Genomic DNA, 26,632 nt, shown 5'->3' on the forward strand with positions numbered 1-26,632 from the left:
GGCAAGAGTGTGAACTAGGACTTCAGTGTGAAGGAAAAGGATCTGGGGGTGTTAGCTGGCAGCTGGCTAAACATGAGCCACCAGTGTGCCCAGGTGGACAAGAAGGTCAATGGCATCCTGACTTGTATCAGAAGCAGTGCAGTCAGCAGCACTACAAAGATGATCATTCCCCTGAACTTAGCACTGATGAGGTGGTATCTCATCCACTGTGTTCAGTTTTGGGCCTCTCACTACAAGACATTGAGGCCCTGGAGCATGTCCAGAGTGTGGCAATGAAGCTAGTGTGGGATCTGGAGCACAAGTCTTATGGGGAGCAGCTGAGGGAACTGGGATTGTTCAATCTGGAGAAGAGAACAGTCAGGGAAGACCTTATTGCTCCCTACAATTACCTGAAAGGAGGTAGTGGCAAGATGGGGGTTGGCCTCTTCTCCCTTATAACAGTGTTAGAATGAGAGGTAATGGAGGAGGTTCAGGTTGGATATCAGGAAAAATGCCTTCTCAGGAGTGGTGAGGCATTGGCACAAGCTGCCCAAGGAAGTGGTGGAGTCACCACCCATGGAGGTGTTCAAGAAATGTGGAGATGTAGCACTGAGAGATATGGTTAATGATCATGGTGGTGGTGGGTTAATGGTCGGACTAGATGACCTTAGTGGTCTTTTCCAACCTTAATGATTCTATGATTCTGTGACTCAGGGACTGTCTGGGCTTTTCAAAGATTGCACCTTTTGTGGTGGCCAAGAGGAGCTCTGCATAATACAGGCTCCTAGGTGTAGATTTATGCTTTGGTTCTGGGCCCAGCTCCAGAGCACCACTTGTTGCTTTCCAGTGGCACCATGTCTTTGGTTCTCCCAGGGGCAGAAAAGGGCACCTCCCCACCCTGACACAAGGGAATGGATGTCCCAAGTTCAGCTTAACAGGTTATCTCCTATGAGACCTCAGAGAGGTACAGGATAAGATTACAAAACAAGCACAACACTTTCCCAAACAGTTTATCTTTCTCTATCGCATAACTTTTGCTTGTGAGAATTTCATTAGAATACATAGTGTTCTTTTGGAGTATAAGGTTGTTTGGGTTTTTTTGTTTTTTTTTTTTTGTTTTTTTTTTTGTTTTTTTTTGTTTTTTTTGTTTTTTTGTTTTTTGTTTTTCTGAGAGTCACAAGCTTAAAAGCAGTGGTGGCATCAGGAAGGTTTGTTTCCTGTCATTTATTGCCCTGCTAGTATGAATGCTTATTTTTTCTAAAGCACTATCTTGTGGTCAGCTGCATCTGGTGCTAATACACAATTACGGTAAATTTACATTTTACCAGATCAAATTTCCTGTAAACCTCCTGTGGGCTAGCAATACAAAATGAAACTAAGCAAGCCACTCACAGATGAGAAATATTGTTTGATTTGATTTATTTATTTATTTTTTTTAAATTGTTTTATTTATCACATCAGCTGGACTGGCTACTGTCTTAGTACAATTTGTACCAAGTGTGAAAAAAAGCAGGTGGCAAATAATCCATTTTTAAGACACATTTTCCTCTGTTGCAAAAAGCGTTGCTACTTTGCAGGGTGTTATGGGTGGAGATGTCTAGTGATCAGTCAGCTCCAAAAGGAGCTGCAAGAAGTTTGTTTCACTCTGTGTATCCTTCTAAGCTACATACAAGAACAAGAACATGATGGTGGCTTCCTACTCGTTATTTCATTATAATGTGTGAGGCTCCTGGAGGCATAGGCCCCAAGGCCAAAGGGAATTCCTCCACATGACTTAAATAGAAGTGGCTGCACTTAGGTGTAGATAGTGTAAGATATGAATAACTAATAGATAGTATATGCATCCTGATCTTTATTCTGTAAGGCTTCAAGTGGGCCTACCATTATGTGTATAATGAATAACACTGGTACAAAATGCTTTTTTTTTTCTCCTTTCCAAGGAAGGTGATCAGAATTTGCAGCATTTGTATCAAGTGGCCATTCCTATGTAAAATGCTTCCATACGTCCCTGTATTCACCATCCAGATAAGAAGGAGATTCAGCTTGCTCGGTCCTCTCCAACTGGTGGAGCACCTCTCCTGCCTGAGGGCAGCACTGCCCAGACGCAGCTTGTGCCCAAGCTGGCTGGTATAAAGGGATATGAGGATCCACTATGTAACCATATGCAGTGCGTAGTGTGTGATATATGCTGGTTTGATAAGCACATGTTTGGACTTCACCTTGGTGTTGCACAGATGTTGCACAGAAATTATCTGTATGGTGCTATCAGCTATCTCTGCTGAGCAGTTTGCTTTTGCTCAGTTTTTGCTCAGTTTTCACAATGCAAAAGCATCTGGAAAATACACATTTATTTAAATGGTGGTGTTTTGTGACCTCAAATAATAGAAAGCCATGGTAAAGGCCCTGATGACCTTTTTAAACTGGTTTACATAATGTAGGGAGCAAGTAAAATGTTCAAAGCCCATTTTTCTTGGTTCTATTTTGTTGTGTTTTAGATATCTTTCCAACTCAACATTTCAAAACCCCTCTGTTTACACATCCTGCACACAGCTAGAAATGCAATGCAAGGCAGCAAGGGATGGGATGAGAAATACAGACTCTGGCAGGGTATAACCACCCCCTGTGCAGGCCATCTTTGCCCCTGCCCAATCTGTCCAACTGGGTGCCAGGGGCCACCCTGGGCTAAGGAGAGAACAGGGCTCCTGCTCCCACATGGGGCTAATAGAGAGGCTGTGGCTGTGTGAGACAGTAGTCCAGTAATCTTCATGTCCTGAAATTTCCCTGGAGCTATATATAACAGCTGGCTGCTTGCAAATGTGGTTTTCTTTATTTCAGTGACACAGACCAGAATGCGTTCAAGAGATTTTGTTTGTAGGAGCATTCTGTAGCTTTGCTATGTAGCAAAAATCCCAAGATGAAGTCATCCTTTGGCATGTATATATGCATGAGTATGTATGAGCAGCCCAGACTCATCCAAGACCTTGCAAGCAGTGAGATTTTTTCCAGATTCCTGACTGTGTTTAGTTCCGATAATAGCAGTGGTCTGCAGCCATTTAAAAGTATAACCTGGTGTGGGTAAGGATGGAGTTACCTCCAATGCCTTCCTGAGCTATAGACCCTTTGCTTTCCTTCTCATGAGATGCAGCCTGGTGAAGACTGGCACATACAAGTGATTTGCATTGCATTTTATCAGATCTGAAAGGAACAAATCAACACCAGCAACCTCCACTAAACACAATTTGGTGGTTAGAGATAAAACAGAAAACACACCTCCATAGTTTGGATGCAGAGCTACCAAAAAGAATGCGGACTGAGTTCTAGCAGTGTCCTTGTGCCACAGGCTAAATGTGTAATATAAGACTGATCCGCAATTGAAATGAACAATAAATCTGATTTAATCAGTTTTGAATTTCAATGGCTTTATCCTTCCCTATTTAGCTTTCATTTTCACTCACCTCAGCTGATAGTCATCATCCATTCTTACATGTCTTTATTTGATATTTGTTTAGTCATACTCTTCACATTCTTTCATGCCACATCAGTTAAATTCCTTTGAGAACTAATAAATCTGGCTTAAGATTTTTTCAAAATGACATTTGAAGAGATTTTGCAGAGTGTATATATGTCCACTGGTTTCCTTTGAAAGCGTCTACCTTTTCAAATGATAGTTCCATCTTCTGCTTCCTACACTCCATTGGAGAAGCTATTCCCTGTTTTTCCTGACCTTTCTGACCAGACTTACAGTCACTATCCTAAAGTCAAATTAGGATAATTATAATATAATTAAATATATTAAATAATAAAATAATTAGTCAAATTCAAAAGTTAGCTGCCATTTTTTGCCTTGACTTTTGTGTTGTTCCCCATCCCTACATGTAGCTGTATCTGTTTATGTAAAACTGGAAATCTTCCCTATCACCTGCCCCATCTTTTTGCAGGGGGTTCTTAAGCCATGTTGCAGACGCCTGTTCTTTATTGTTTGTCTGTCTAGCTCTCTCACTTTCGTTTCTTCTTGATCTCATTCATAGGTATACATTCAACCACTATCTTTTCTGAGGACTACCTGCTCCACTCCTTGAATTCATCTTTTTCTATCCAAACTAAAATCTCTTCATGAATGACCAACACTTAGTGCAGTCAAATGAAATCATAATTTTCTACTCGTCAATCACTTTTAGATCCAGGCTAGCAACTTTTCCTCAGGCCTGCAAGTCATGTGTCTCCTTCAGATCAGCATTCTTTGGGTCTTCACATCCTTACTGTCTTGCAAGTTCTACGAAGTCTACAAATATAATGCCACCAAATACAGCACTTCTTCCATCCACACAGGTAAATTTAACAGCCAAGTTTTTATTTTACCTTCATATTCCATCATATTCAGCACCCTTTTCCTGGGCTGGAGCAATGCAGTCTTGTCTTGACTATGCTGATTCATGGTGCTTTAATCTTACTTTTTGCACTGTGTCATATTAGCCATGTGGCCATCACCACTGCATCCTTCAACAAATTTCCCTTTTTCCTTCATGTCATATCTACCTGTACACAATTGCTTGGCTTTTTATCCTTCCTCTCATTTCCTGTGCACTGCAGAGATGTATCTGGAGACCGTTTTTTTCTCCGGTATTTCACACATTGAACTATATCAGGTTTTATATCATTTCTAAGAAAAGACTTGAGTGATTTTAGAACCTGATGGCATCCAGTTTCCAATTATATGAGAACGTGGACAGTGGTTTCCTGTTGATTTGGTAAAAATTATCAGCAAGTATGCTTTACCTTTGGGATAAAGGTCTTACAGAGCCAAGAGTCAGCTTCATGTTGGTCTTTCAAACTCAGGGCTACCATGTTTCTGTCAAAAGATGCTCAGACAAATGTGTACACTCAAGCTGGTGAGACCTACCCGGGTTCTACTAAATCTACCATTTTCCATCTGCTTTCTTGAAAATTTTGGTAGCTGTTCCCTTTATAAAGAGTGTGCTTTTTGAGGCAGTTGTGCTTGTAATATGAAATCAGCACTGATCTCTTGTATATGTTTTTGACTCCACAGCCTACTGTAAGCTCAAGACTCAAGAAGAACTGTAGAATCACAGAATGGCTTAGATTGGAAGACACCTTAAAGATCATTGAGCTGCTGTGGGATGTAGCCTTTGCTTTGGGGAAATTGGTAAGCCTTGTGTGGCATATCCTGATCATATTTCCAAACAGCACAAGGCTAAGGCAAAAAAAACAAAAGATTTAAGAGCTTCAAGCTGGAATGTCACGAGTCGAAAAGCTGAATTTTTCTGTATAAGTGGAGAAGATGAGGTCTGCCTGTTTCTCTCAGGAATTCAAAAAATACTACCAAAAAAAGTTGAAATTTTCTTGTCAATTGAAACAACAAATTCAATAAACCCATTATATTTTCTGTGACTTTTTTCATCAAGGGATTGGAGCATGAAATGCAAACCTCTCAGGTTTCCTTTTGTCCCTATGTACTTCTCTTCTGGATACTAGCCTCATTAACCTTTCCATTGGGATATGTACCTTGCTTTTTTGAGAGAAATATGAATGTAATGTTAAACATTGTATTATGTAAGCAACTTTTAACAAAGAAAAGTAGGAAAAACTCAGTTTTTACTTTTCTCCTTCTCAAAAATGATACAATGAAATGCTGTTATCAAGGTCTCCATCTGGGAAACTTAAAATTCTACCTTAAACAAAGGCGTCAGTCTTGCGAGGCAAGCTTTTGCGCAAAGTTTAGGTTTTAGACAGTGTAAACTGACAAAACTCAAAATTCTGCAAGACTAATGAAGTTATTGTCATGGCTTCTGCAACCCAGCTTGTCACCTCTAGGGAATCTTGTTTGCTCAGCAAACAGGTGTACTCTGGATGGAAACCCAACCCTGCGGTGGTAACTGCTCAAGAACATGGAAATGAGTCATTTCCAGCTGAAGTCACATGAATAACTGCTGCTTTAGCTTAAGCACAAGTAATCCAGCTAAGAAAATACAAAATCAATTAAATTACAGACATAAATTTCTTCACTACTATCAATTATTAAACATAGGTAAATCAACATAGATAGCTTTCCAGTTACAAAAAATAATATTATCTTCCTTGGAAAACAAGTGCTGGCAGGAAAGGAAGGGTTGAAGGTGCTAGATAGAGACATACAATGAATTCAACCTCTTCCAAAGCAGCAGGAACTGAATGTACATGCTCAGAGCTCCATGCACACACACTCTGTCTGCCTCTGAAGCTGGATTGGTTTGTGCTTCAGCTGTGGAGCTGATTACTCAGTTGCAGGAATAAAGGCAACATAGCAATCAGCCTGCATCAGTCTGCCACTCTGGAACTTTGGGCTGCTCTCCCTAGTTCCCCAGGTAGGGGACCCAACATTGTTCCCCCATGGATTCCTACCCCTGGGTGGGCTCTCTTAAGATGTGCTCCTCTGTTTTCTCACAGCTGCCAGGTTGAATGCTCCCTTTGCAATTGCTTTGCACTTGCACCTCTGTGCAGTTCCTCCTCTTTGCCTTCCAGCTGTTAAACACATTTCTCTCCAGCCATATTTTCTTTATTCTTCAGATGGGAGAGCCCACTCTGTAATTTTAATTTGCTTTGCCTTTCTGCATCTGCAGTGCAGATGTGTCTGAGGTATGTGAGCTATTTGTAATTGCCACAGGAGATATCCATTTCAGTACAATTTTTTGAAAAGGGATTTTTAGAGATTATGAACCTATACTTTTTTTCTTGTAAAGTATTATCAATCGACAGGAGATACTGCCTTCAAATAATTTAGAATTCAAAATGAAATAATGAAATAATGTGTTGCCCCTTTGCTCTAATAATTATCCTTGCTTTGACAGCAATTCATTTTCACTGTTACTCTTTAACATCTTGGAAAAGTAACCACAGACTTTTTTTGGTGCCCGTGTTCTTTAATTAGTCCGTTTTCTCTTTACCTATATGAATCAGCAAGATGACTTGTTCAATAGCCCTGTGTTAGTTTAGTACCTTTTTTATACAAATAGCTACACCAAACAGCACATAAATAGGAAGGTTTTTGTTCCACTTTAATGTGTTGCATTTGAACTCTTTGCTCCTTTGCTGCAGACTGTGCTCACTACTTAGCTTTGACCACATCTGACTAAGACTAGAGTGGGATTCATTTCTCTCCTTGATAAAAGTGCCTGCACCTCAAAACTGTTGCAGTTATCTCGATCACGTCTTCCTGCAAGTGGTCCAACAACAGCAGGTATGTAATGCAGTGCATTAGGGAGATGCAGGGAATCAGTGGCTCCTTTGAGACATATGTCTCTGTGAGCCATGGTAGTGGTTACCCTCCATTTCACAAAGTATATATTTAGCCTTTCTGTTGTTTTGCTGCTTGTGCAAGCTGGGGGCAGGAGGGAGTCAGAGCTGCACTGCACGCAGTGCTCCTGGCGGGGCCTTGGCTGCTCAGCCCAGCAGTGAATTTCTGTCCAGGCTGTTCAGCAGTTCTTAAAGTTCTGTGTCTGATGGAAAGAAAATGAGGCTTGTTTTTGGCACTCTGAAGCAGAAGAGATGATACTAAACCAGGCTGAACATCAGGTGGGGTCTGGTCTTGGACTTTTAGCTTTCAATTTTTTCACAATCCTTCTCCTCACCACAGTCTTCTCAAACACATGAGAGCTTGTGTTTCCTTTGCAACAATTTTATCTATGGTTAAAACTCAAATTTGTTGTCCAGATACTTCGCATAAGTGAATTAATTCTGCCACTGAAAGACATTATTTGGACAAGTTGTGTGAGTGTGTGCATCTCTTATAGCATCTTGTGCATCATCCGTTGTGTGCCAGTTCTTTGGGGTGGCAATGCAGGACTGCAGCGAAATGGAAATTCATCTTTCTTCTTGGACTGACAGCATGTCAAACATTTATAAACACCAAGCCACCTCTCAGTCCTCATTGGAGGTGAAAAACTGGAACTGTGTCTGGCTGGTATTTCGGAATACAAAAAGCTACTTAGATGTTGAATTTATTATATATGCCTTTGCATATTCCTACAGGAGGGGAGGCATTGTACAGGAGGACTCGTCTAACTCAGAGACAAACTAAGAATAACTACCAGGGAGAAAAAAATAATGGTAAAAAGCAGCAAAAACCACAGACTTTCCTATGAAGATAAAACCAATTAGTTACAGGGAAGGTGCGGCCAGACAAGAAGTAGAACTCCCACACTTAATATTTAGACTCATTATTTCTTATGTGGGTGAGTAAGAGTCTCTTCGATTAATGGATACCATGAAAGATGGAAGGTTCAAAGCGTAACAGTATCAACTCATTGAAACTGCTGATATTGTTTGTTAGGAGCTCACAACACCTTTTGTCCCAACTAAAAGCTGTTATGCTATGTTGCATAAATCCAGTGGACAGGTGAATGCAATAAAAAGAGTAAAGAATAGGATGCAATGAGAGTGGTCATAATATCAAGTATTTTTAAAAACTACCAAATTGTGTGGCTGAATCATGAACATTCTTAAAGCATGGAGGTGGAGGGTTGAGAAAGAGTTGGCAGAGACATTTCTAAAAACTAACATGCGTGTATTAATATACACTTGCAAACAACTGTGTAGTAGTCATCTGTTGCTAGAGATTTCTTATGTCCCCAGCCAACATAAGTGGAGTCACATCTCAGGGAAAGCAGAGCAATAAACATGCAAATCTGTGGCTCTGAGGGACAAGGTTTAGTGAGTGTGGTGATGAGAGGTTGACAGTTGTACTTGATGATCTTAGTGGTTTTCTTCCAGCCTTAACTATTCTGTGAAATAGGAAATGGTGGGTTTGGGCCCTATTCGTCAGATCTGGGAGGCTGAGCTCTAGAAGTGACCAAATGAGAAGAACAATCAGGGGAACTTCCCTGGGAGTGAGAGAGAAAGGGAATCAGATGATCAGAGGAAAAATGTCACACTGCAAAGCCATCACAAGGCAGCTGTGAAAATTTGAAACAGAAACAAGAACTGAGGATGAAGGTTAAAACTGGATCAAAACCTTCCTTGTTTTCCTATCTGAACCAATAAGCTCAGCTGTAGCTCAGCTGTAGCTCATTCATCCAGGGCATGAGGCCAGAGTAGAGCAAAGACAGCAGCAGGAGCAAAGCTGTCTATGCAGCAAGAGGGCAGGGTGAATGCACTGCATATTTCGTACTATCCAGAGATGAGCACTGATTCAGATGGAGATCCTGACTCAAAGCTTCCTAAGATCCCTGCCACTTTGCAGAGAAATACACACAAGCCCCTTGACCTGGAAAGGATAGATCATGCTGACAGAAAAGTCAGAAATATGCCTTTTCTGTAATGTCAGCCATTTGCTCATATAATTTCGGAAAGTTTATGAGAAAAGCCACTTCAGAGCAGAAAACGACCTAGCAAAATTGAAAATACATGAATTGATGTCATACATGGTCTAACAAATATGTGAAGAGATTGCTATATGGATGACAAGAGTACCTAGAGCTACTGAACACTGGTAGAGGGAGTGTAGAGCTACTTCTCAGCACTACAAGTTCAAATGGACCCTTCCACTGTCTTCAAGAGCACCTCTGGTTTGAGACAGGGCTTTTGATAGATGTTAAAGTGAAAATGACAGTATATTTGGACTTCCAAAGACTTCAAAGCTTTTCAATGATGTGGTAAATATTTATTTGGAAGCAGCCTCAATCACTGGATAGAAGTACTTTGCTGAATTAACTTTTACATATCCTTTCTGAGTATAACTTATTTTAGAGACAAAGACACAAATGCCTGAGTCTTAATTCTCCTAATTGTTCATGTAGCATTTGTGCGGTTGGTCTATACATCATTTTAGAATTCATAGGAACACTCTGAAAACAAAGAGCTAGCTTGATAAGAAGATCAGTTAGAAGTTTTAAAATGAGTAATTATTTCCATTTATATCCATGTCATTAGCCACTTGTGAAAAATATCATCTCATAAATATACCAAGGTATTTTTCTGCAATGTTCAAGAAGCAAATAATTTTTTGCAATGTTTATGGAAAGAAAAAGAAAAAGAAAAAGAAAAAAACAGCAGCTAGGTAGATACCAGGAACTTCATCAGATGGATAGTATGCATGTACCTTCAGCATTGTTTGTTTCAAATACGAAACCACAGAAATCTGTTAGTTCATAGACCATTTCTCATAAAATAATTCCCTATTAATCTACAAACTAAGACAACATTATATGAACAACATAAAGCAGATGTATTTTATGTATTTTCAACAAATCTCTGTAAACTACTGTCCACATTTTTAATTGTTTTCTGGTCCTTTATGTATTTTTGAGAATACTGTCGTTTATCATTAAAAGAGAGCTCTTCCTGAAATTCACAACCATTTTATTCCAAATGTTCATCCACTGTTTTTAATGAGGGAAAGGAGTTTAACACATTCATTTGTAATCAAAACCAGAACAACTTAGCTTTACAGTGAGTAAACAAATCTTTCCAGTATTAGGTAAAAAGTGTTCCCTGGGTATCTGGAGTGTCCATAAGAGAAACTTGACTGAAGAATCAAACTGCAAGACCATCCAAATTAAATGCAGCCCATGACAAATAGTTGTTTTCTGATGATGTAAAGCTGCTCACGTTCTTCCTGCTTCTGAGGTGTTTATGGCAGGTGTAAATTTGGAGAGTTTAGAGATTATTTAGGAAATAGGAATATTCTCCTTTGCATTAAGTTCTTTTCAATTTGTTTATGAAAGACTAACAAGAGTCTGGAAATATAAGCAACAAATAAAGAAAACACTGGTGATCTTTTTGGTATGAAGTCACGAATGTGTAATACCTGTATTAAAGTCACAACCTCTTCCATACTGGTTCCTTTATTTATTTATTCAATTGTTTGCGCCCACTTCTTGAAAAAAATAAGAGTCTTATACAATATGTCTAGAACACAATTTATATAACTTTTAAATAAATAAATAAAAATTTCCATTGATTTTTGTGAACTTTGAAATCAACCGACTTAGGAATCTTAAGCAACAAACCTGAATGATGAACTATAGGTCAAGTGAACAATGTCGGGTTGGATTTTCACTAGAGACACTGAAGAACTGTACATTGACATTGCAACAAATTGGTTCAGACTGAGTTCTCTAGTGTTTGTTTAGCCCTGTAGCTGAATTTTCAACTCTTGTTCGTATTTGTTATGTTAATTACACCACTCAACTTAGACTCAAGCTTTCTTGAGATAGTGTAGTCATCTAAATGTAGACCAACTTGGGAGGATGTTTAATAAAAAACTGAAAGTAGATTTTAACTTTCTGAAAAAGCACTATTTGCAGAGTATTTCTATTTAATGCTCCATCTAAAGATGAAAATAAAATGATGAGTCTTAACCTGCTCCCATAAGAACATTAATCACCAACACCTATATGAAGACTTTGAGACAAGAAATCTATGGAGGGCAGCTCAGTGTGGTATTACAGGATCAGCAGCTAATGCAGGGAGAATGAGAAAGTGAATGGAGGAGAGAGCTGCACATAGCGTAGAGAAAGATGTCAGTTGGTAATATCTGTCTTTTAACCTTCAGAGACCTATAAGAAGAATGCATCTGGGGGAATTTCCTTAGAGCCAGTGAGATTAACAGCCTGAGGATAACATAAAATTGTGAGTCATGGAATGGCTTTCCTTCCAAGTGTCATCGATTTGGGACTCATGGCACATGAACCTATGGGAGAGAGACGATGCATTCTTTCAGGAATATTTTCCTGTGGGAATAATTACATAAAACCTCTCAAACAGAATGTTTATCTGTAATGCAGTTTGGAGAGGAGCTGGAGTTACTTTGTGCAACAGGAAACTGAAATCTTTTTTATTTTGAGCTCCCTTAGGCATGGCGTGGCCACGGTACACCTACAATCATTTTTGCCATGGATCAAGGAATGACCCGGTTTACTCCTACAGTTAAATTTCCAGCACAAGCCTTCATTATGTCTTCCCAGGAAGAATATGCTCACCGTGAGAGAGCACCTCAGAAAGAAAAGAAGAAAAGAGGAAGCTGGAAAATTGGGGGTCATATTTCCCTATGCTGCTTTAGGACAAGCTGCACACAGAAGTCGTACTTGCTGCTGTTGCTCAACCCTTATGCTGTTCCTCACCTACTTCAGCAGCCTACGTACATCCTATGCATTGCAGAAGTTGCTGTTACCACTCCTCTGTCTCATACAAGGTAGCAGAGATGTGAGAGTTTTTGTATGAGTAGCTATTTTAGACTGAAAACCCCACTCTGCCAGGTTTGGGTTGTTTTCAACTTGCAGCCCTTTTTTGGACATTCCATTTCCCCTATCTCCCACTGGTCAAAACCAAAATAAAAGCATGGTCACTCCTGGAAGAGTCACTCGGGAGAAGAGGGTGAGTAGGACAAATCTGAAATGACAGCGCTGACCCAGGAGTCTTGCAGGATTCTGGAGTGAAACGGCTGAACTACAAACTGTAGGCACAAGGTTTGTACCTACACAAAGTGGTCCTATTGGCTATCAGTTATCTGAAATGTCTCAGGGGAATCCCAGCGATCTGCAAACCAGTAAAGTTGACATCCATACCATGCAATTTCGAGACAGAGTGGGCTCGTGGATAAATGTGGTGCACAAGAAATTAATAAATATGACGTTTATGAAAGGAAGTCACACCTCACTGTTAAGCTAGAGTCAGGGCAGAGTCAAAATATCATCTCCTTGAATCTGCTAGAGTCTCCACTGACTCTCACAGAACAGCTGCCAGTGAAGCTGAGTTGTTATGTAAAACCAAAGGCCTCACATAAGCGTACAACTGGTTAAAAGACAAGAAATAAAGCACAGGGCTCAGCGTATGGGTTTTGCAGTTGAGTGAGTTTAATAATGAGAAGGCATGCCTGGGCCTGTGCTTTTTAATTTGGCCACCTGAAATTTGGGTAATGGGGTGAACTGTGGAATAAGACAGTTTGCTGATGTACTGAGATATTCAGTGTAGCAAAGAGGAGGTCCAGCTGCAGAGAACTGTTAAAGAACTTTAAAATACTGAGTGAAAAGGCAGTAAATTGGCAGATTGAAATCAGTGCTGATGATTACAAAATTACACACATGAGAAAAAGCAATCTTCATTTTACACACACAATGACAGGTGCTGAATAAGTTCGTGTGTTTTAAGGACCAAAATTTTAGGATTTCAGCAGCCAGCTCTGTAAAAAAATTATTTTGTCCGAGTACTAGTAAAAATGTCAAATAGAAAACTAGCAATCGTTAGGAAGGAATCGTCAGAAAACAGAAATCATTATGGCACAGCATGACTGCAGCCCATTATATGGCCCTGGTTCCTTATCTCAAAGAGAATACAGGAAAACATCTCAAAAACAATCAGTAGAATCAATAGAAAGGAGCAAAGCGATGGCATGGCTGTTGCGTGGAAGACAACTGCATGCTGAGGACTGCTCAGCCTGCAACAGAGACAACTCAGTGGTGGAGTGAAATGTGAATGTCTAAATGCAGGAGTCAGTCAGAGGGATTAGAGAGGCTCTCCTTGTCCCTCACAGCCTCAAGGTGGGGTGAGAAGAGTGAATATCAGGTTCAAAGTGAAGATTGTGAAGAGCCATGTGGAGGAGAGGAGAGCAGGGGCAGAGTTAATGTACTGCAGAAGTGGTACATCAAATACACAGGCTTTCTGAAACAATCTGAATCAATCCATTTTTTAAAACCATTTATTTTCCTTCTCTAACTATAACTACCACAGAGTAGATGATACCATCTCACTCCTGTGCACACACATCTCTTAGCTCTCCCAGGCTGCATCGCTGGATAAAATTGTACAAACTGTAGAAGTGTCCAGCATTGCCACTGTTCTTCTCTTTGAAAAGGTTTAGGGCAACCATTAAAATTCATTTTGCACTTAAATATAGTTTAGCTGGAAATGCTTTCCTTAGTTGGATATTATGAGGAACGATGCAGGAGATCCAGGACTCCCTTGGATATGAAAGAAGATCTGACAGGCTTTCATGTTAAATGTGTTTCCCCTCATTTGTACACAACTGAGAGGAAAAACATGCTCTTGTGAAGTTGTATTTTTATGGTGTTCTCATCTAGCATATTTATCACATTAATGGAACAAAACTGGGAACAGCTGGTTCAGCACATTATATTAAGCACCCTGCAGAACTGGTCTTACAGACTAACACTGGGTAGGGAAGGCTCAGAGGAGGTGCAACATGATGTGCCTGAGCAACTACCTGCCCCCAAAACGGCCAGCTATTTGAGCCAGATTTGATGGGGTAGCAGCAGAAATACATCTGATGGCACAGAGCAGAGAACGGCATTTTGCATGGGTATGGACAGCTGAGGGAGGATGGATGGGAAAATGTTATCTCTGTTAGATGTATAGCAGTTGCCTTTAGTTGTTTCTGGTGGAACCCTTTGAAAAGGAGTGGAAAGAGATAGAGAGTTCAGTTTGTAGTCTAATAAAACAGGGAATTTCCCTTTGAGCTCCTAACCAGTTCTGGCTGTAAACTCCAAAAATTCATTTATGCAGGAGGGGCAGAGAGACTCATTGCTTCACTGTTAGTGACTAATGAAACTTTGGCTTGTTCCTTTCCCTTCCTTCATACAGAAGCTGCTGCAGCTGGTTTTGCTTCCCTGGAGGACAGCTGTTTGTTCCCTTTTCAGTAACACCTCGTGTAACAGTACATTCACAGAAAGATGCATACACAGAAAGACCCATTACCTATGTTAAATGCGTACTGAGGTTTCTCGTGTGTAGTCCATAAACTGGAGAAATCCCACAGCATTATATCACTTGCATGTCACAAACACATGCATGGTTGTGATGAGTACAAACAAGAACAGCTGTTTCCTTCAAAATCAATTCAAGTCTCCAGGATTACTGAGTCACTTTGTTATGACTATAGAATGGGGTCATGAATGAAGGTGTCTTACATCAGGGGAGACAACTGGGCTTGAGGAAGTAGAAAAGGCTGCAGGGATTGTAGTGAAACCCACTGGGTTTATAGCAACTAAACTTTGGGCACAGTGATGTGTTACTGCTTCATTTTATAGTTTCAGCCAAAGTTTGGGGTGGATTAGAAGTCTTATGTTAGCAGGAATCCCAAAGAAATCCTGCCCTGTTCCCAGTCAGCTCAACCAGTCTACCCTTTAGATCATTTATTTGGTAGCACCCTTGAGTCCTGAAAATGGGTAAGTCTCACAAACTCCCCTCTCCAAGCCCAAGCCTAAGCCTCTGGGACTATTCAAATCCATTTCCAGACCTTGGGCAGAGAGAAGGAACTGAAATATGCTTTCTACCTGTGTAGGGCTGTCTTTTGTGACAACATCAAGCAAAATTGGAATTCTACTTTTCACAGAGATTCTGGTGAATAAAAGCTCAAGAACATTTAATTATTTTCTTCTTTTCTTTATTTAATATCCAAATTTTAAGAATCTTTCATCGTGAAATCCAAAGTTTTAAATAATACTCAAGTACAAAAATATAGTCCTTAAGATAAAATCTTCCATACTGCTACTTCCAAATAAATAAAATGATGTCAGACACACTTAGATGATTCAATACAAAAAAGTACAGAGACATTCATAATAAGTGAGTTGAAGTTAAGTCAGTGCAATAGAGTTTGTCACAACTCCTGGAGCTGCCAAGTAGCCTGGCCTCTCAGTTGCTTCAGTGCATAACAATAATTATCAGCAATAAATAACCCAGATCCCAGTTCAGAAAAGTGCTTCAGCATTTTCTCACCTTAACACAAGTCTATTCCCTTGATTTGGATTTACACATGCTTAGAACTGAGCAGATATAAATGGGTTTTCCTGAGTGCAGTATCAACGTCAATTCAATATTTCCACACAGAAACATGGTAAACATCACCTCATTCAGTATTTTCAGGTCAACAAACATATAACAGATAGACAGGATTTTAAGACAAAATTGTTTCTTACATAGCAGTAGGAGGTATAAATACTTTCATTGTTTGTTTTCTTTTAAATATAAATAATTATTTAGAATACTTAAATATTAATAAATAAATGTATAAAAGCTCAGTTAAAAAAATCAAAAAATAAAAATTGTGCATTGTAAAATTTAAAATAGTTGAGCACAAAAGGTCATAAGATGCCATTAGCAATTGCATCTCCTCTGAGGATGGCTCCTTTTCCTTTTGGAACTTGGAGGATCCACCAGCTTCTGTAAGATGCTGAACAGCTCATTTGCAGCCTTGCGCTGGATTCTCAAGTCATTCATCTGTTTTGAGCAAGAAACAGACAGAAAAAAGGTCACACCAAGAGCTATATTTGTTTACGGATTGCATCCTTCAGGCTAAACTGCTGATGACATAGAACAGAAACTGGAAACTTTCAGTTATTCTACCGTCTGGTTCCTGAAACTAAGAAGCGCTTTTTCACAGATTTCTGTTTTCTGCCTTCTCTGTTATTTTGCAGTGTAACAGACCAAGCACATACTGTGCAATGGAGGTACTCTGTGATCGTTGCTGCTTTGTGATGTGCCTGCGGTACCCACCAGCAGCCAGCTCCTTCAGAGCACAGGGATCAGCAGAGGTTGGTGACTCACACCACAAGCACTCATCCAACAATCTGGGTGACCCAAAGACCACAGAGATGTGCTGTAGCCAGACACAACTTCCCAACCCAATTTCTATCCACCAGGAGCAGCTGCCAGTGTCTCTATGCCAGGCTCTGGTAAGGCTCGGGGTGAGTAGCTCCAGTGCGATTCCCCACACGCAGTGGAAACATCATACTTTCCAGCCCAAGTGGAGCCAGCCGGGGGTTACCAGGTGCATTACCAAACCAACGCTGCCTTGCGTCAGGACTCTAAACTGGAAAACACAAGGTCACAAGTGCCTTTGCAGACAAAGAGTCTTACCTGAAGCTTTGCCAGGTCCATGATATCTTTCACCTTCTTCACGCCATCAGGAAGGTTGTTTTTCAGAGTATAGAGCTCCTCAGATATGTGTTTGATGTGCGGCTTTGACTTGTCAGTGTTTTCAAGCATTTCCAAGTACATTGAAACAATCTGGCTCAGTATGATCCTTTTTTCATTTCTCTGTTGAAGAATGCAATCAAAAAGAAAGGTCTGTGAATGACCATCAAAAGGAAAATGAAGGAAACTAAAATCCAAGGTCCTCTCTGCCTCTAGTGACAGCATGACTAAGAAGATGCTGTAAGTCCTCTCTGGGGCTAGGCTGTACCTCAGGATCAGTTCATGGTGCAGCATAAAGCACACTGAACTTTAAGAGATGCGTTTTAAGGGAAGCTGCTTTCTCATTTCCGAGCTACTGAAGCAGCCTCTGCTTGTGTTCTCTCTGCCCAGGCTGGTTACACTCACCTTGGAGCTGCTTTTTACCAAAAGTGCCCTTCAGAGCTCATGACATTTTCTGACTCACCTCTGTCCAGTTCTTCAGTTTCTCTACAATAATAGGTCCACCGTCAGCTACATCTGAATGACTTGAGTTCTGCAACAGAGAACATAAGCATCTGTTATACAAATGCTATTTACTGCAAGGCAAATAGTGTTCTCCATTCAAATGAACTGTAAAAAACACAGACACGTGATTTTTGCACCACTAATGTGTAATTATTGCAATGCTTTGGCTTCTGAGTTACTTTGCAATGAGATTTAGCACTAAATCACATTAGATGACTATATAGTAACAAAAACTCCATTAGTCTTCTTCTAAATGTAATCTTCTGATACAGCTTATGAACAGAGCATTCACCACCATATTTTACTGAATGTTCTCTGTCAGTTTTGTTATTGGCAGCTGAGAATTAAACTTATTAAGCCCAGCAGCTGGCTAGGCATGGTCAGATCTGGTCGCACCTGCAGGCTTGAATTCACCCTGTCTCAGTAAAATCTCACGTGGAACAAAGAGGAATTAACTATAAAACTATACTGTAAAACTACCATTTGCAAAACTGGAGAATAGCCCAGTAGCCCACAGTCAGATACGGGGATATGTAAGAGTTGTGGGCTACCGAGAGGCTTGCAGGGTCAGAGTCTAACCATCAGGTGTTAGCCACACACTGTGACAGGCTCTAGGAAACAAAGAACAGTACAATTCTCCCACCAAGGAAGGGCAAACTTAATCATTTCCTTTTCTATGTTTTGTCTTTCTTTTTATATACAACAGCTGCTATTTCCTTTTTCATCTGCTTGTTAATTTAAATACTGTGAGTGTAATGGGAAAGCTTGCAGGCTGACGGTAACCCCGCAGGCTGATAGGCTGCTGGTGCCGAGCACTTTGCCAAAGCTGACTCTGCAGCTCTGAAGGCTGGCAAGCATCTGCTGCCAACTGCAGTTTTTAATTTCTCTGCCAGAAGCTCATCAGCACTTAGTATCTCTCAGACCGAGTTCTATATATTCTAGTATGAAAGTCTCTTATCTGTACTAACGACAAATTTAGGATGTAAGGCCAATTTTACAGCTGGTCTCCTGGCAGTTCGGAATAATGAAGTATTAAACCACATCTCTGAGGTGATTCATTGACTACTAAATCTCAATTTTCACATGCACAAAACTCTGAAAAATCAGAGCTGGAAATAGGAGCAGACTCTTGTGTGACTTTCATGTGATTAAAGAAAAACAGAAACAAAACCAAAGGTATATTAAGATGAAAGATTAAGATGAAGTGCCGCTACTATAGATCTCTTATCTCTATGACTAATCCCAGCTGAAATCAGCTGTGGACTTCTTCAATGCCTCCTGGTTGAAGACAGGTGAATTACTATTACAGTCATTAAGTTATCAAAATTCAGTCTGAAAAAAAGGCACTATTGCTTAACACTTCCACAACAGACTATAGTCACAGCCATGAAATCAGGATGCCTGGCGGTTGTTCAAGTGGCAGTAAATTGCATCTGAATAGAATTGAGTCAAGTTTCATTCATAATAAACTGTATTAAGATTTCTTGTAATAAAATATTTCATGAATTCAAAAGCAAATGGGGCTGGGAGACGCTCTTGTGAAAGGTGGAGTGTCCCTGAAATAAATGCAAACTGCTGCATTAACAGTCACTGTATGAAAAACTGAAAGAAGAACTGAATCATACTAGTGAGAGAGCAAAAGCTGAGAAAACCAAAGAAACTGACAATATTATTGTTAAAAAAAAAAAGTAACAAAAAATAATTCTAATAATTCTATAATCACCCTATATCCTATACTGATACACACTGAGGTCTAGGACAAGCAGTGCTCTGCAGCACTACTGCTTTCATATCTACAGCACAAGAAGCAGAAGGAGGAGAAAAATGCAGTAGAAGGCAATACTTACAAAGTCAGCTTTCAGTTTGTCTATATCATCTTGAAGTTGAACAAGATTTAGACTACTTGCAGTATGTCCATAATAGATCATAATGACAGACAGAACAAACAAGTTGTAAGTCTGGTAAGTCATCTTCTTGGTGATGGCTCAGTTCAAATGCTCAGATAACTTCTGAGAGATATAAGCTCAGTGAGCTTCAGCTTCTAATAGTTATATCTTCTATTAGAAGAAAGTAGACGAATGAACTTCATCTGCCTGTCAGTGGTATTTATACCTGGTCTTGAAATTTTTTATTTCGTCATCACAGGCTGTGTATATTTAGCCAAGATAGTGTTAGATAAGATTTTGCTATGGGCTGGTTGAGAGAATCCCTCGAAAGTGTCTTTCTTAAAGAAAATTTTTCAGTGGTTCATCAGAGGGTAAAATTTACGTGGCAATTTCTGAAATTTTTTTTACTCGTGGTGGGGAAAAAGAGGGAAATTATGATACTGATTGAGAGTATCCCTTGTGGCTCAGGCATACTCGTACAAGCTATCTGAAAAATCATATCATGTAGTTAAGGGGTCAGTATAACAGTCAACTCATTTCTGGTATTCTTTTAAAGTAACCACTGAGACTGCTGTGGCATAAAACAGAATCATTTTAAATTTTAAATCTCCTTAGTGCTGTCCTTTCATGAAACAGTAATTTCATTCTTTCCATAGTCTAAAGTCTATTCTAGCTCTTTCTCATTATTTACTCCTGAATTCAAACTAGGCTTAAAGAAAAATGTGTTTTAGCATGGATGCAATGATATACTAAATATCTCTATGATTCCCAACTATCTGCAAAAGCAGGATATTTTCTACTCATCTGTGTCAAGTGCTGTAAGTGCACTTGGAGTATTGATGCTAGACTATATCCTTATTGACTTTAACTTGGAAAATTAAAACAGTTTAAAAATGACTTAATTGCTAGGAGTGTTGCCATGGATGATTGTAGTTCCTCACCTGCATACTAACTTGCATTTACATATGGGAAATATGAAAATAGAAGAACGTTGTTCAAAAAAGCCCAGTGGAAGCAGACAAGATGATCTCCAAGCGTATATAGACCCCTGCAACATATCTGTTGAAGATTATTGGAGATGGAGTTCTTGTGTAGGCACTGAACTCTGCTTTGAGAAATATCATTAGATAAAAAAAAGCTCACTGTGCAGAGTTTTATAATGAAGTCAGAGTAATTTCAGGCTGTAGTAAATGAATGCAGGGTGGGTAATAGACTCATGAGAAAAAGAATCTTGTAGGAAAAAAAGCAAAAGAGAGAGGATTAGTAAGGAGGAAGATGTGAGCACAGTCCTCAGTGGAGGATATCTGTAGCCCATGAGAAACAGAAGGGACTCAAAGTGGCTACCAACAAGAGTGATCTGAGTTCCCCAGCACAGTCCTGGATGGGTCTTCAAATGTTCCTTACAATAAGTTGTCCTCTTCCTCTACAGCACCTCCAACCTCAAGAAATGGCCATTAATTCTATTAATAGCTTTTGTCTGCGGGTTGAAAGAAGATCTCCATGTACAGGGTAAGTCTAGGCTGCTATGACCACTGCAAACAGAAAATTGCCATTTTGCTGACAGAAGATGCAAATCCCATCAACAGTGATAGGCCCAAAATCTATACACAAAACTTCCTGGGAACCTCATCGTACCAAGATGGCATGCATCTCACAACAGAGACAGTACTGCACTAATGTTATGGCTGTAAGTGCACTTGGAGTATTGATGCTAGACTATATCCTTATTGACTTTAACTTGGAAAATTAAAACAGTTTAAAAATGACTTAATTGCCAGAAGTGTTGCCATGGTGATAATGCTAATCATGGCTATTCAGTGACTCCACAAAGCATAGCACGCAGATAAAGTCATCATGCTAGAAATACAAAGTGAACTCACATGCAACACAATAGCAATACCAGACTATCAAGGCCAGGCTGGAGCAGGCCCTGGGCAACCTGATCTAGCTGTGTATGACTTTATTCATTGCAGGAGGGTTGGACTAGATGATCTTAAAAGGTCTCTTCGAGCTCTAAGGGTTCTGTGATTCTATGATTTTTGATTGTATCGGTGATGTGAAAATATCTGGATGGTTTTGCAAACCAAGCAAGGACAAAATGCATGTTGTGCACTGCTAAACATGGGTATGGGTTTGTATGAATGGGAAAATTAAGAAAATTTTACAAGACGAGACATGTGTTGAAGGTTATCAACTGGACATGAGCCACTGGAGAGATTCTTTCGCAAAATGTTGGAAAATAAATGTCAACGGCATATGGAAAGTGATTCCTGTTACATATGGTGCTCTTTAAACTGTCAGAAACATACAGCTGCAAGAGGGACTGGGTCATCAAGTCCAATTCTTTTGCCACATGTCCTAATTTGAATAATGGCTTTCTGTTGAGTTACGTATGTGTAAAGAAATGCTGCTAAGAGGGTAAACAGTTTGGAACCGTTTATTCAAACAAATTACAACATAACTGAATGCAATTAATTGCTGTAATGAACCAACCAGGCAAAAGGTATAATTCCAGGAGATGAAAGCTGAAGTCAGTAACACTGCCTTCCTCTGCAAATAACTACTTACACTGCATCAGGTTAGATTGCTGTGTTAAGCATACCAAACATGCATTTTTATCCACAGGAGAGTCACTTCCCTTTGGTCTCCCATTCCTGAACAGAATGTTAATTTTTTAGGAATAATAAGAGTAAGAAATACCAGAAAGGAAGGATTGTTCCAGTGCACATTTTGTAGATGCTGGTTGGAAGTTCTGGGGATTTATATAGCTAATTTCATCACTAGATCTCATCACATTTCAGAGAAGATTGCAATCAAACAAATATCTAATTTTCCAGGTAAGAAAATGGAAGCAAAGAGGAGTGGGATTTGGCATCTAGGAAATGCAAATCTAGGAACACAGACAATATCTTCCAGTTTCAGTCTGGTCCTTTGCCCACTAAGTATCACCATGAATATTATATCATAAACTGAGACAATAAATTGAAAAACAATAACAAAGAAGAAGAAATTCATTACATATAGTTTTGTCATGCTACCTTCTGAGTTCAGGTCTGACTTCCAGGTACCAGTCTTCCGACTATCAAAATTATATTCCTATTTCAGTACTTCTATTCATCACCACATTTGAATGATCGGAGAAACATTTGAATATTCTGTGGTAAATGTATAATCTGGTGACAGGACAGAAAATGTATTCTAACATAAAAATTCTTTTACATTTGAATAAGTTGTGCCATGTTAACATTTACATGCTTTTATCATAACTTTCTTTTCTATTAGCACATGCCATCACCTCTCCAAATCACCTGTGTTGGAAATATCCAAATAATTTTCCAGGACGGTTTCTCTGATAAAGCAGTTTTTATTCACGATTGCAATGGCAGGCGTCCCGCAAGCAGGAGCACCCCGAGAAAACAGTGCCACATCTTTTATCCCCTATTGCCCGGCGCTTATCTCTTTCTGCCCTGGTTCCTCATTGGCTGAGTACTGCAGGTTCACACTCCTTCTTCACTAATCATATAAATACCAAGTAAGCACAAATCTTTGCCGCCCAGACACAAATATCCTAATTGATTAATAGCCTTCTAACAATTGCTTTCTTAACAAACATTTGGTCATAACTTTCGGATGTGTGTTTTACGGCAAAAACATAACCATAGCCTCTTAATTGTTTAATTACCCCCCTGACACTTGTGCCCCTATACACTGGTCATTGTTCTGGCCATTTATCTGTCCTTGCATGGAGATAAGCTCAAAAGGAGGATAGAGGGGAGTATCTTAGAGCCTGCACATGGCATCCTCACATTCCCACAGAGTGGGACAGCTCTGCTTTGTGTAAAGGCCCTGACTCCTTGAAAGTTTGTTAAATATATTTCACTTTTGCCAGTTGAATGAACAACTTTACAGTATGTTTCCTAGTTCAGAACACTATACCCACATTGTTTAGAACATTTAAAATTTATTGCCCCTTTGTGAGAAAGTATTTGTTAGGTAATTCAGTAACTATGTTTCTAAAATATGCTACTAATATGCATATGGTATTCTTACATTCCACATCAGCTAATTCTAAGGATATGTTATAGCTTAATTCTTTAGATCAATTGCCCCTTTTCAGTGATCGGTGCAGAAACAACACTTTTCACTTTCCACACCTTGAAACTAAGCAACAACCTGGATTAGGTGGTCAGAATGTGAGGACTCTCAAGTCCCAAGGGTTTTGCTTTGCTTCCAGCTGGTTTGTTTCCTGCTCCCACACAATGTGTCCAGACAAGTCTCCATGTCTCATATATGCCGTGTTGGTCAAGAACAGCAATAGAGTTGGGAGGAAAGCTCAAACTAGGGCATTTCATCTACATTGTCTCTCCTGAGCCATCAGTATCATTATATACATAATAGAATATTCTGTAAATATCTCCCCTCTTCTAGACAGAGACAAGGGCTTAAGACCATCCAGTTCTTTAATTGCCTTCATTAGTACATATGTACTGAGTACATGCTGGATGGGACTGCTTGCTACTAATACCAAAATCTTTACCTGAGTATTAGCTGTTATCTATGTAAAAGAGATGCCGAAACAGTACTGAAAAGTCTTGTGCCACATGTAATTGGAATGGTCCTTGTATGTAGCTCAACAGCTACAGCTGGACTGTCATCTCTTCCAAAAGCCATAGGAAATTAAACCAAAGCATTTTTTCATTTTGCTGCTTAGAAATCTTCTGATTCTTCATGCAAAGTAGAGGTTTCATACCCTTTTGTTCAGGCAATGCCTTACATCACTTACCCAATTATTTCCTTGCACAATTATGTCAGATTTCACTGTGACCACTGACTGAAGCTTTTCGCTTTTATTTTTTATTTTATGTGAAATCTTCTCTGTGCTGAACTGAGTAGTTACAAAGGAACTACACTTACTAGCCCAGATCTCTGACAGACTTTCATTTCTCTAAAACTCAGTATCTCTTTCTATTACCACTGCACAAGGAAAGCAGCCCAGGGCTGGAAAAACCATTCTGACCTGGTATAACATTTCGTTCTTTGCTTTATTTTCCTATAAGGTAGAAGTAATTCTTTCTGTTCGTCTTCTACAATGCTGGGGGGCAGTAAATGGTCTAAGTGAATGAAGTTTTACACATTTTATACTAGCACTACGTAATTTCTGAATATTATTATTCATTTTAAAGCTATCTATCTGCAAAGAGGATGCCTTGGCAATCAGACTTCATGACTTTGTAACTAGCCCTTGTGAACATACTGAAAGACTAACACTTATCTACCACGAAAAGAAAGAAAGAAAGAGAAATAAAGAGAGAAAGGCTTCATAAGTTAATCTTTTTATTATTTTGGAGGGGGAGTAAATTCCGAAATTCTCAAAATCATCTGTTTTGGCATTTTCTAATCAAAATATGATATCCTACACATTCCAATTACTTTTTAGAAATGTTGTTTGAGAAAATAAGGAAACCTGATTTACCATCCTGGAATACAGCACGAGGAAAATCCTTTAGCCTCATGCTCCTGCCTGCACACGGTTGGCTTCAAGAAAAAAATATATCATAGGTGTTTTATTTCTTTCACAAAATTTCTCACACACATTAGCTGATGAGTCTTCTGAAGAAAGGGAAAGAGGAGAAAACTGACACCCAGCAGTGATAGATGTCCAGAAAGAGAGATGTCCAGCTAGATAATTAACTAGTGATTACTATTTTAAGTGATCAGAATGTAACGTAAAATAAATTAGAAACATGGTACCTTGAATAACACAACACTTTCGCTTCATACTTCCCTTCAGAATTTCAATTTAGTAACCTCATGTGGGATGAAAAAATTTCATGAGATGGGAAAGCCTTTCCCCATGAAACACCAGTGACGACTTTCTGAAATAGTAAGAGGAAATAACTGTCCCCTCATGGTCCCTCATCCACCCCATAAAAAGAGGAAATCAAGTTTCTGCCTTGCCTGGGTTTTGCCTTGAGAGTATGCCCTCTTTTCCCTGGGCCCAGCAACAGAAAAATTCAGAAACTGAATTAAAGTATTTTCCTAGAGAAATGCAGAATGACAATAAATATAAAACAAGCACAACATGCTGTTTCCCCTTCCTTTCTTTGAAAGATTGTTGAGCTGAGGTGTGTAAAGAATTCTGAGGTTAGAAAGTGAGACCTACAACAAAAGTTGTGACATTGCTGATTGCTCAAGAACACAAATATATAATGGGCACTGAATGGTCCTCCTTGTTCCTCGTGCTTTGGTAGAGGTTGATACAAACTACTTTCCAGCTCTTCAAATAAACACAGTCTGTAGGCACGATTAAAATTTTCTGATTGACCAGCACGAAATAGCCATGAGAAAGGCAGATGCAGTTCTAAAATGTGTTTTTTCCTTGTAATGAAGTATGGAAAATAATAATGGCAGTACAGAAGGCAATGACAGTGAAACAGTGCAGGTTTTTACTTCATACTTCTACAGCTTGGAGTATTTCCACATATCCACCTCGTAATTAAAATCTGTCATCCATAAAATAGAAGAAAATTCCAAATCTTATTCATTTTTTCTTTATGGTTGCATCAATGGAAAAGCAGCTTAGCCGTTGGCCGCTGTTACTTAAAATACTTCCTGTACTATAACCTCAGAGTACCTATTGGTTTTTCTGCATAAAACCTTCCATTTTCACCAGCTCATCTTCATTCTTCCAAGAATAAAGCAGTTCTGAAAGTTTTCTGTTTTCAGCACCATGATATCTTTTAGAGATTTAGCCTGTTATGAGCATGAGATGATGAATCTTACGGTATTTTTTTCCTTTCTAAAGCCTCAATGTCTTACGTGATGTGATTTTTTGAATCTCAGGGCTTATGTTAGAGTTTTGGGGTTGGGTTTTTTTTCTAAGCACTTTTTAATTGTCAAGATTGCAGGAAAATATTGAAAGCAAGAATTTTTAAACAGTAGGAAGGCAAATAGAAAAACTTACTATTTTAATGTAATTGTTTTCAGATTCTTCTTAAAGACTTTAAAACATTTCCACCTAAGTTCTGTAAGCAGTAACGGCACCTACAACATTAATATTGTTGATTTTTGATGTTAATCATGCAATGCTATCAATCCAGTGCTATCAGTACAAACTCCTGACTTAAGTTAAGGCACTTTGTAACTTGATGGAAAGTTTTCTGTAAAATAAAGATGCATTTTATAAATACAGTTCTTCCCAAAATTATCTTGCAGGGTTTCCTACTTCTTCCCTAATAGCCACATTCTCTATAAGACCAGAAGTAGAGTATTTCCATTAGCTTTTTCACAGATATTTCTGTTTGTTTTAATACAACACTTTAATTCACTTAAGGAGA

General features: G+C 39.2%; 1 protein-coding gene and 1 long non-coding RNA gene across 2 annotated transcripts; one reads left to right on the forward strand and one right to left on the reverse strand.

Moving 5' to 3' along the window:
• The first annotated feature begins 7,111 nt into the window (after nt 1-7,111).
• On the forward strand, nt 7,112-19,343 carry LOC146545250 (uncharacterized). Its single transcript, XR_014882457.1, has 3 exons — nt 7,112-7,213; nt 11,820-12,440; nt 16,407-19,343. It is a non-coding gene; the product is annotated as an uncharacterized LOC146545250 (long non-coding RNA).
• IFNG (interferon gamma) lies at nt 15,459-19,379 on the reverse strand. Its single transcript, XM_003202048.4, has 4 exons — nt 19,257-19,379; nt 17,369-17,437; nt 16,849-17,028; nt 15,459-16,209 (listed from the first exon to the last, which is right to left on the reverse strand). The coding sequence occupies exons 1-4, from the start codon at nt 19,377-19,379 to the stop codon at nt 16,087-16,089; spliced, it is 495 nt and encodes a 164-aa protein (XP_003202096.1). The 3' UTR covers nt 15,459-16,086.
• Nucleotides 19,380-26,632: the final 7,253 nt, after the last annotated feature.

This window comes from Meleagris gallopavo, chromosome 1, assembly GCF_905368555.1.
Source record: "Meleagris gallopavo chromosome 1, MGAL_WU_HG_1.1, whole genome shotgun sequence".
NCBI classification, from domain to species: domain Eukaryota; kingdom Metazoa; phylum Chordata; class Aves; order Galliformes; family Phasianidae; genus Meleagris; species Meleagris gallopavo.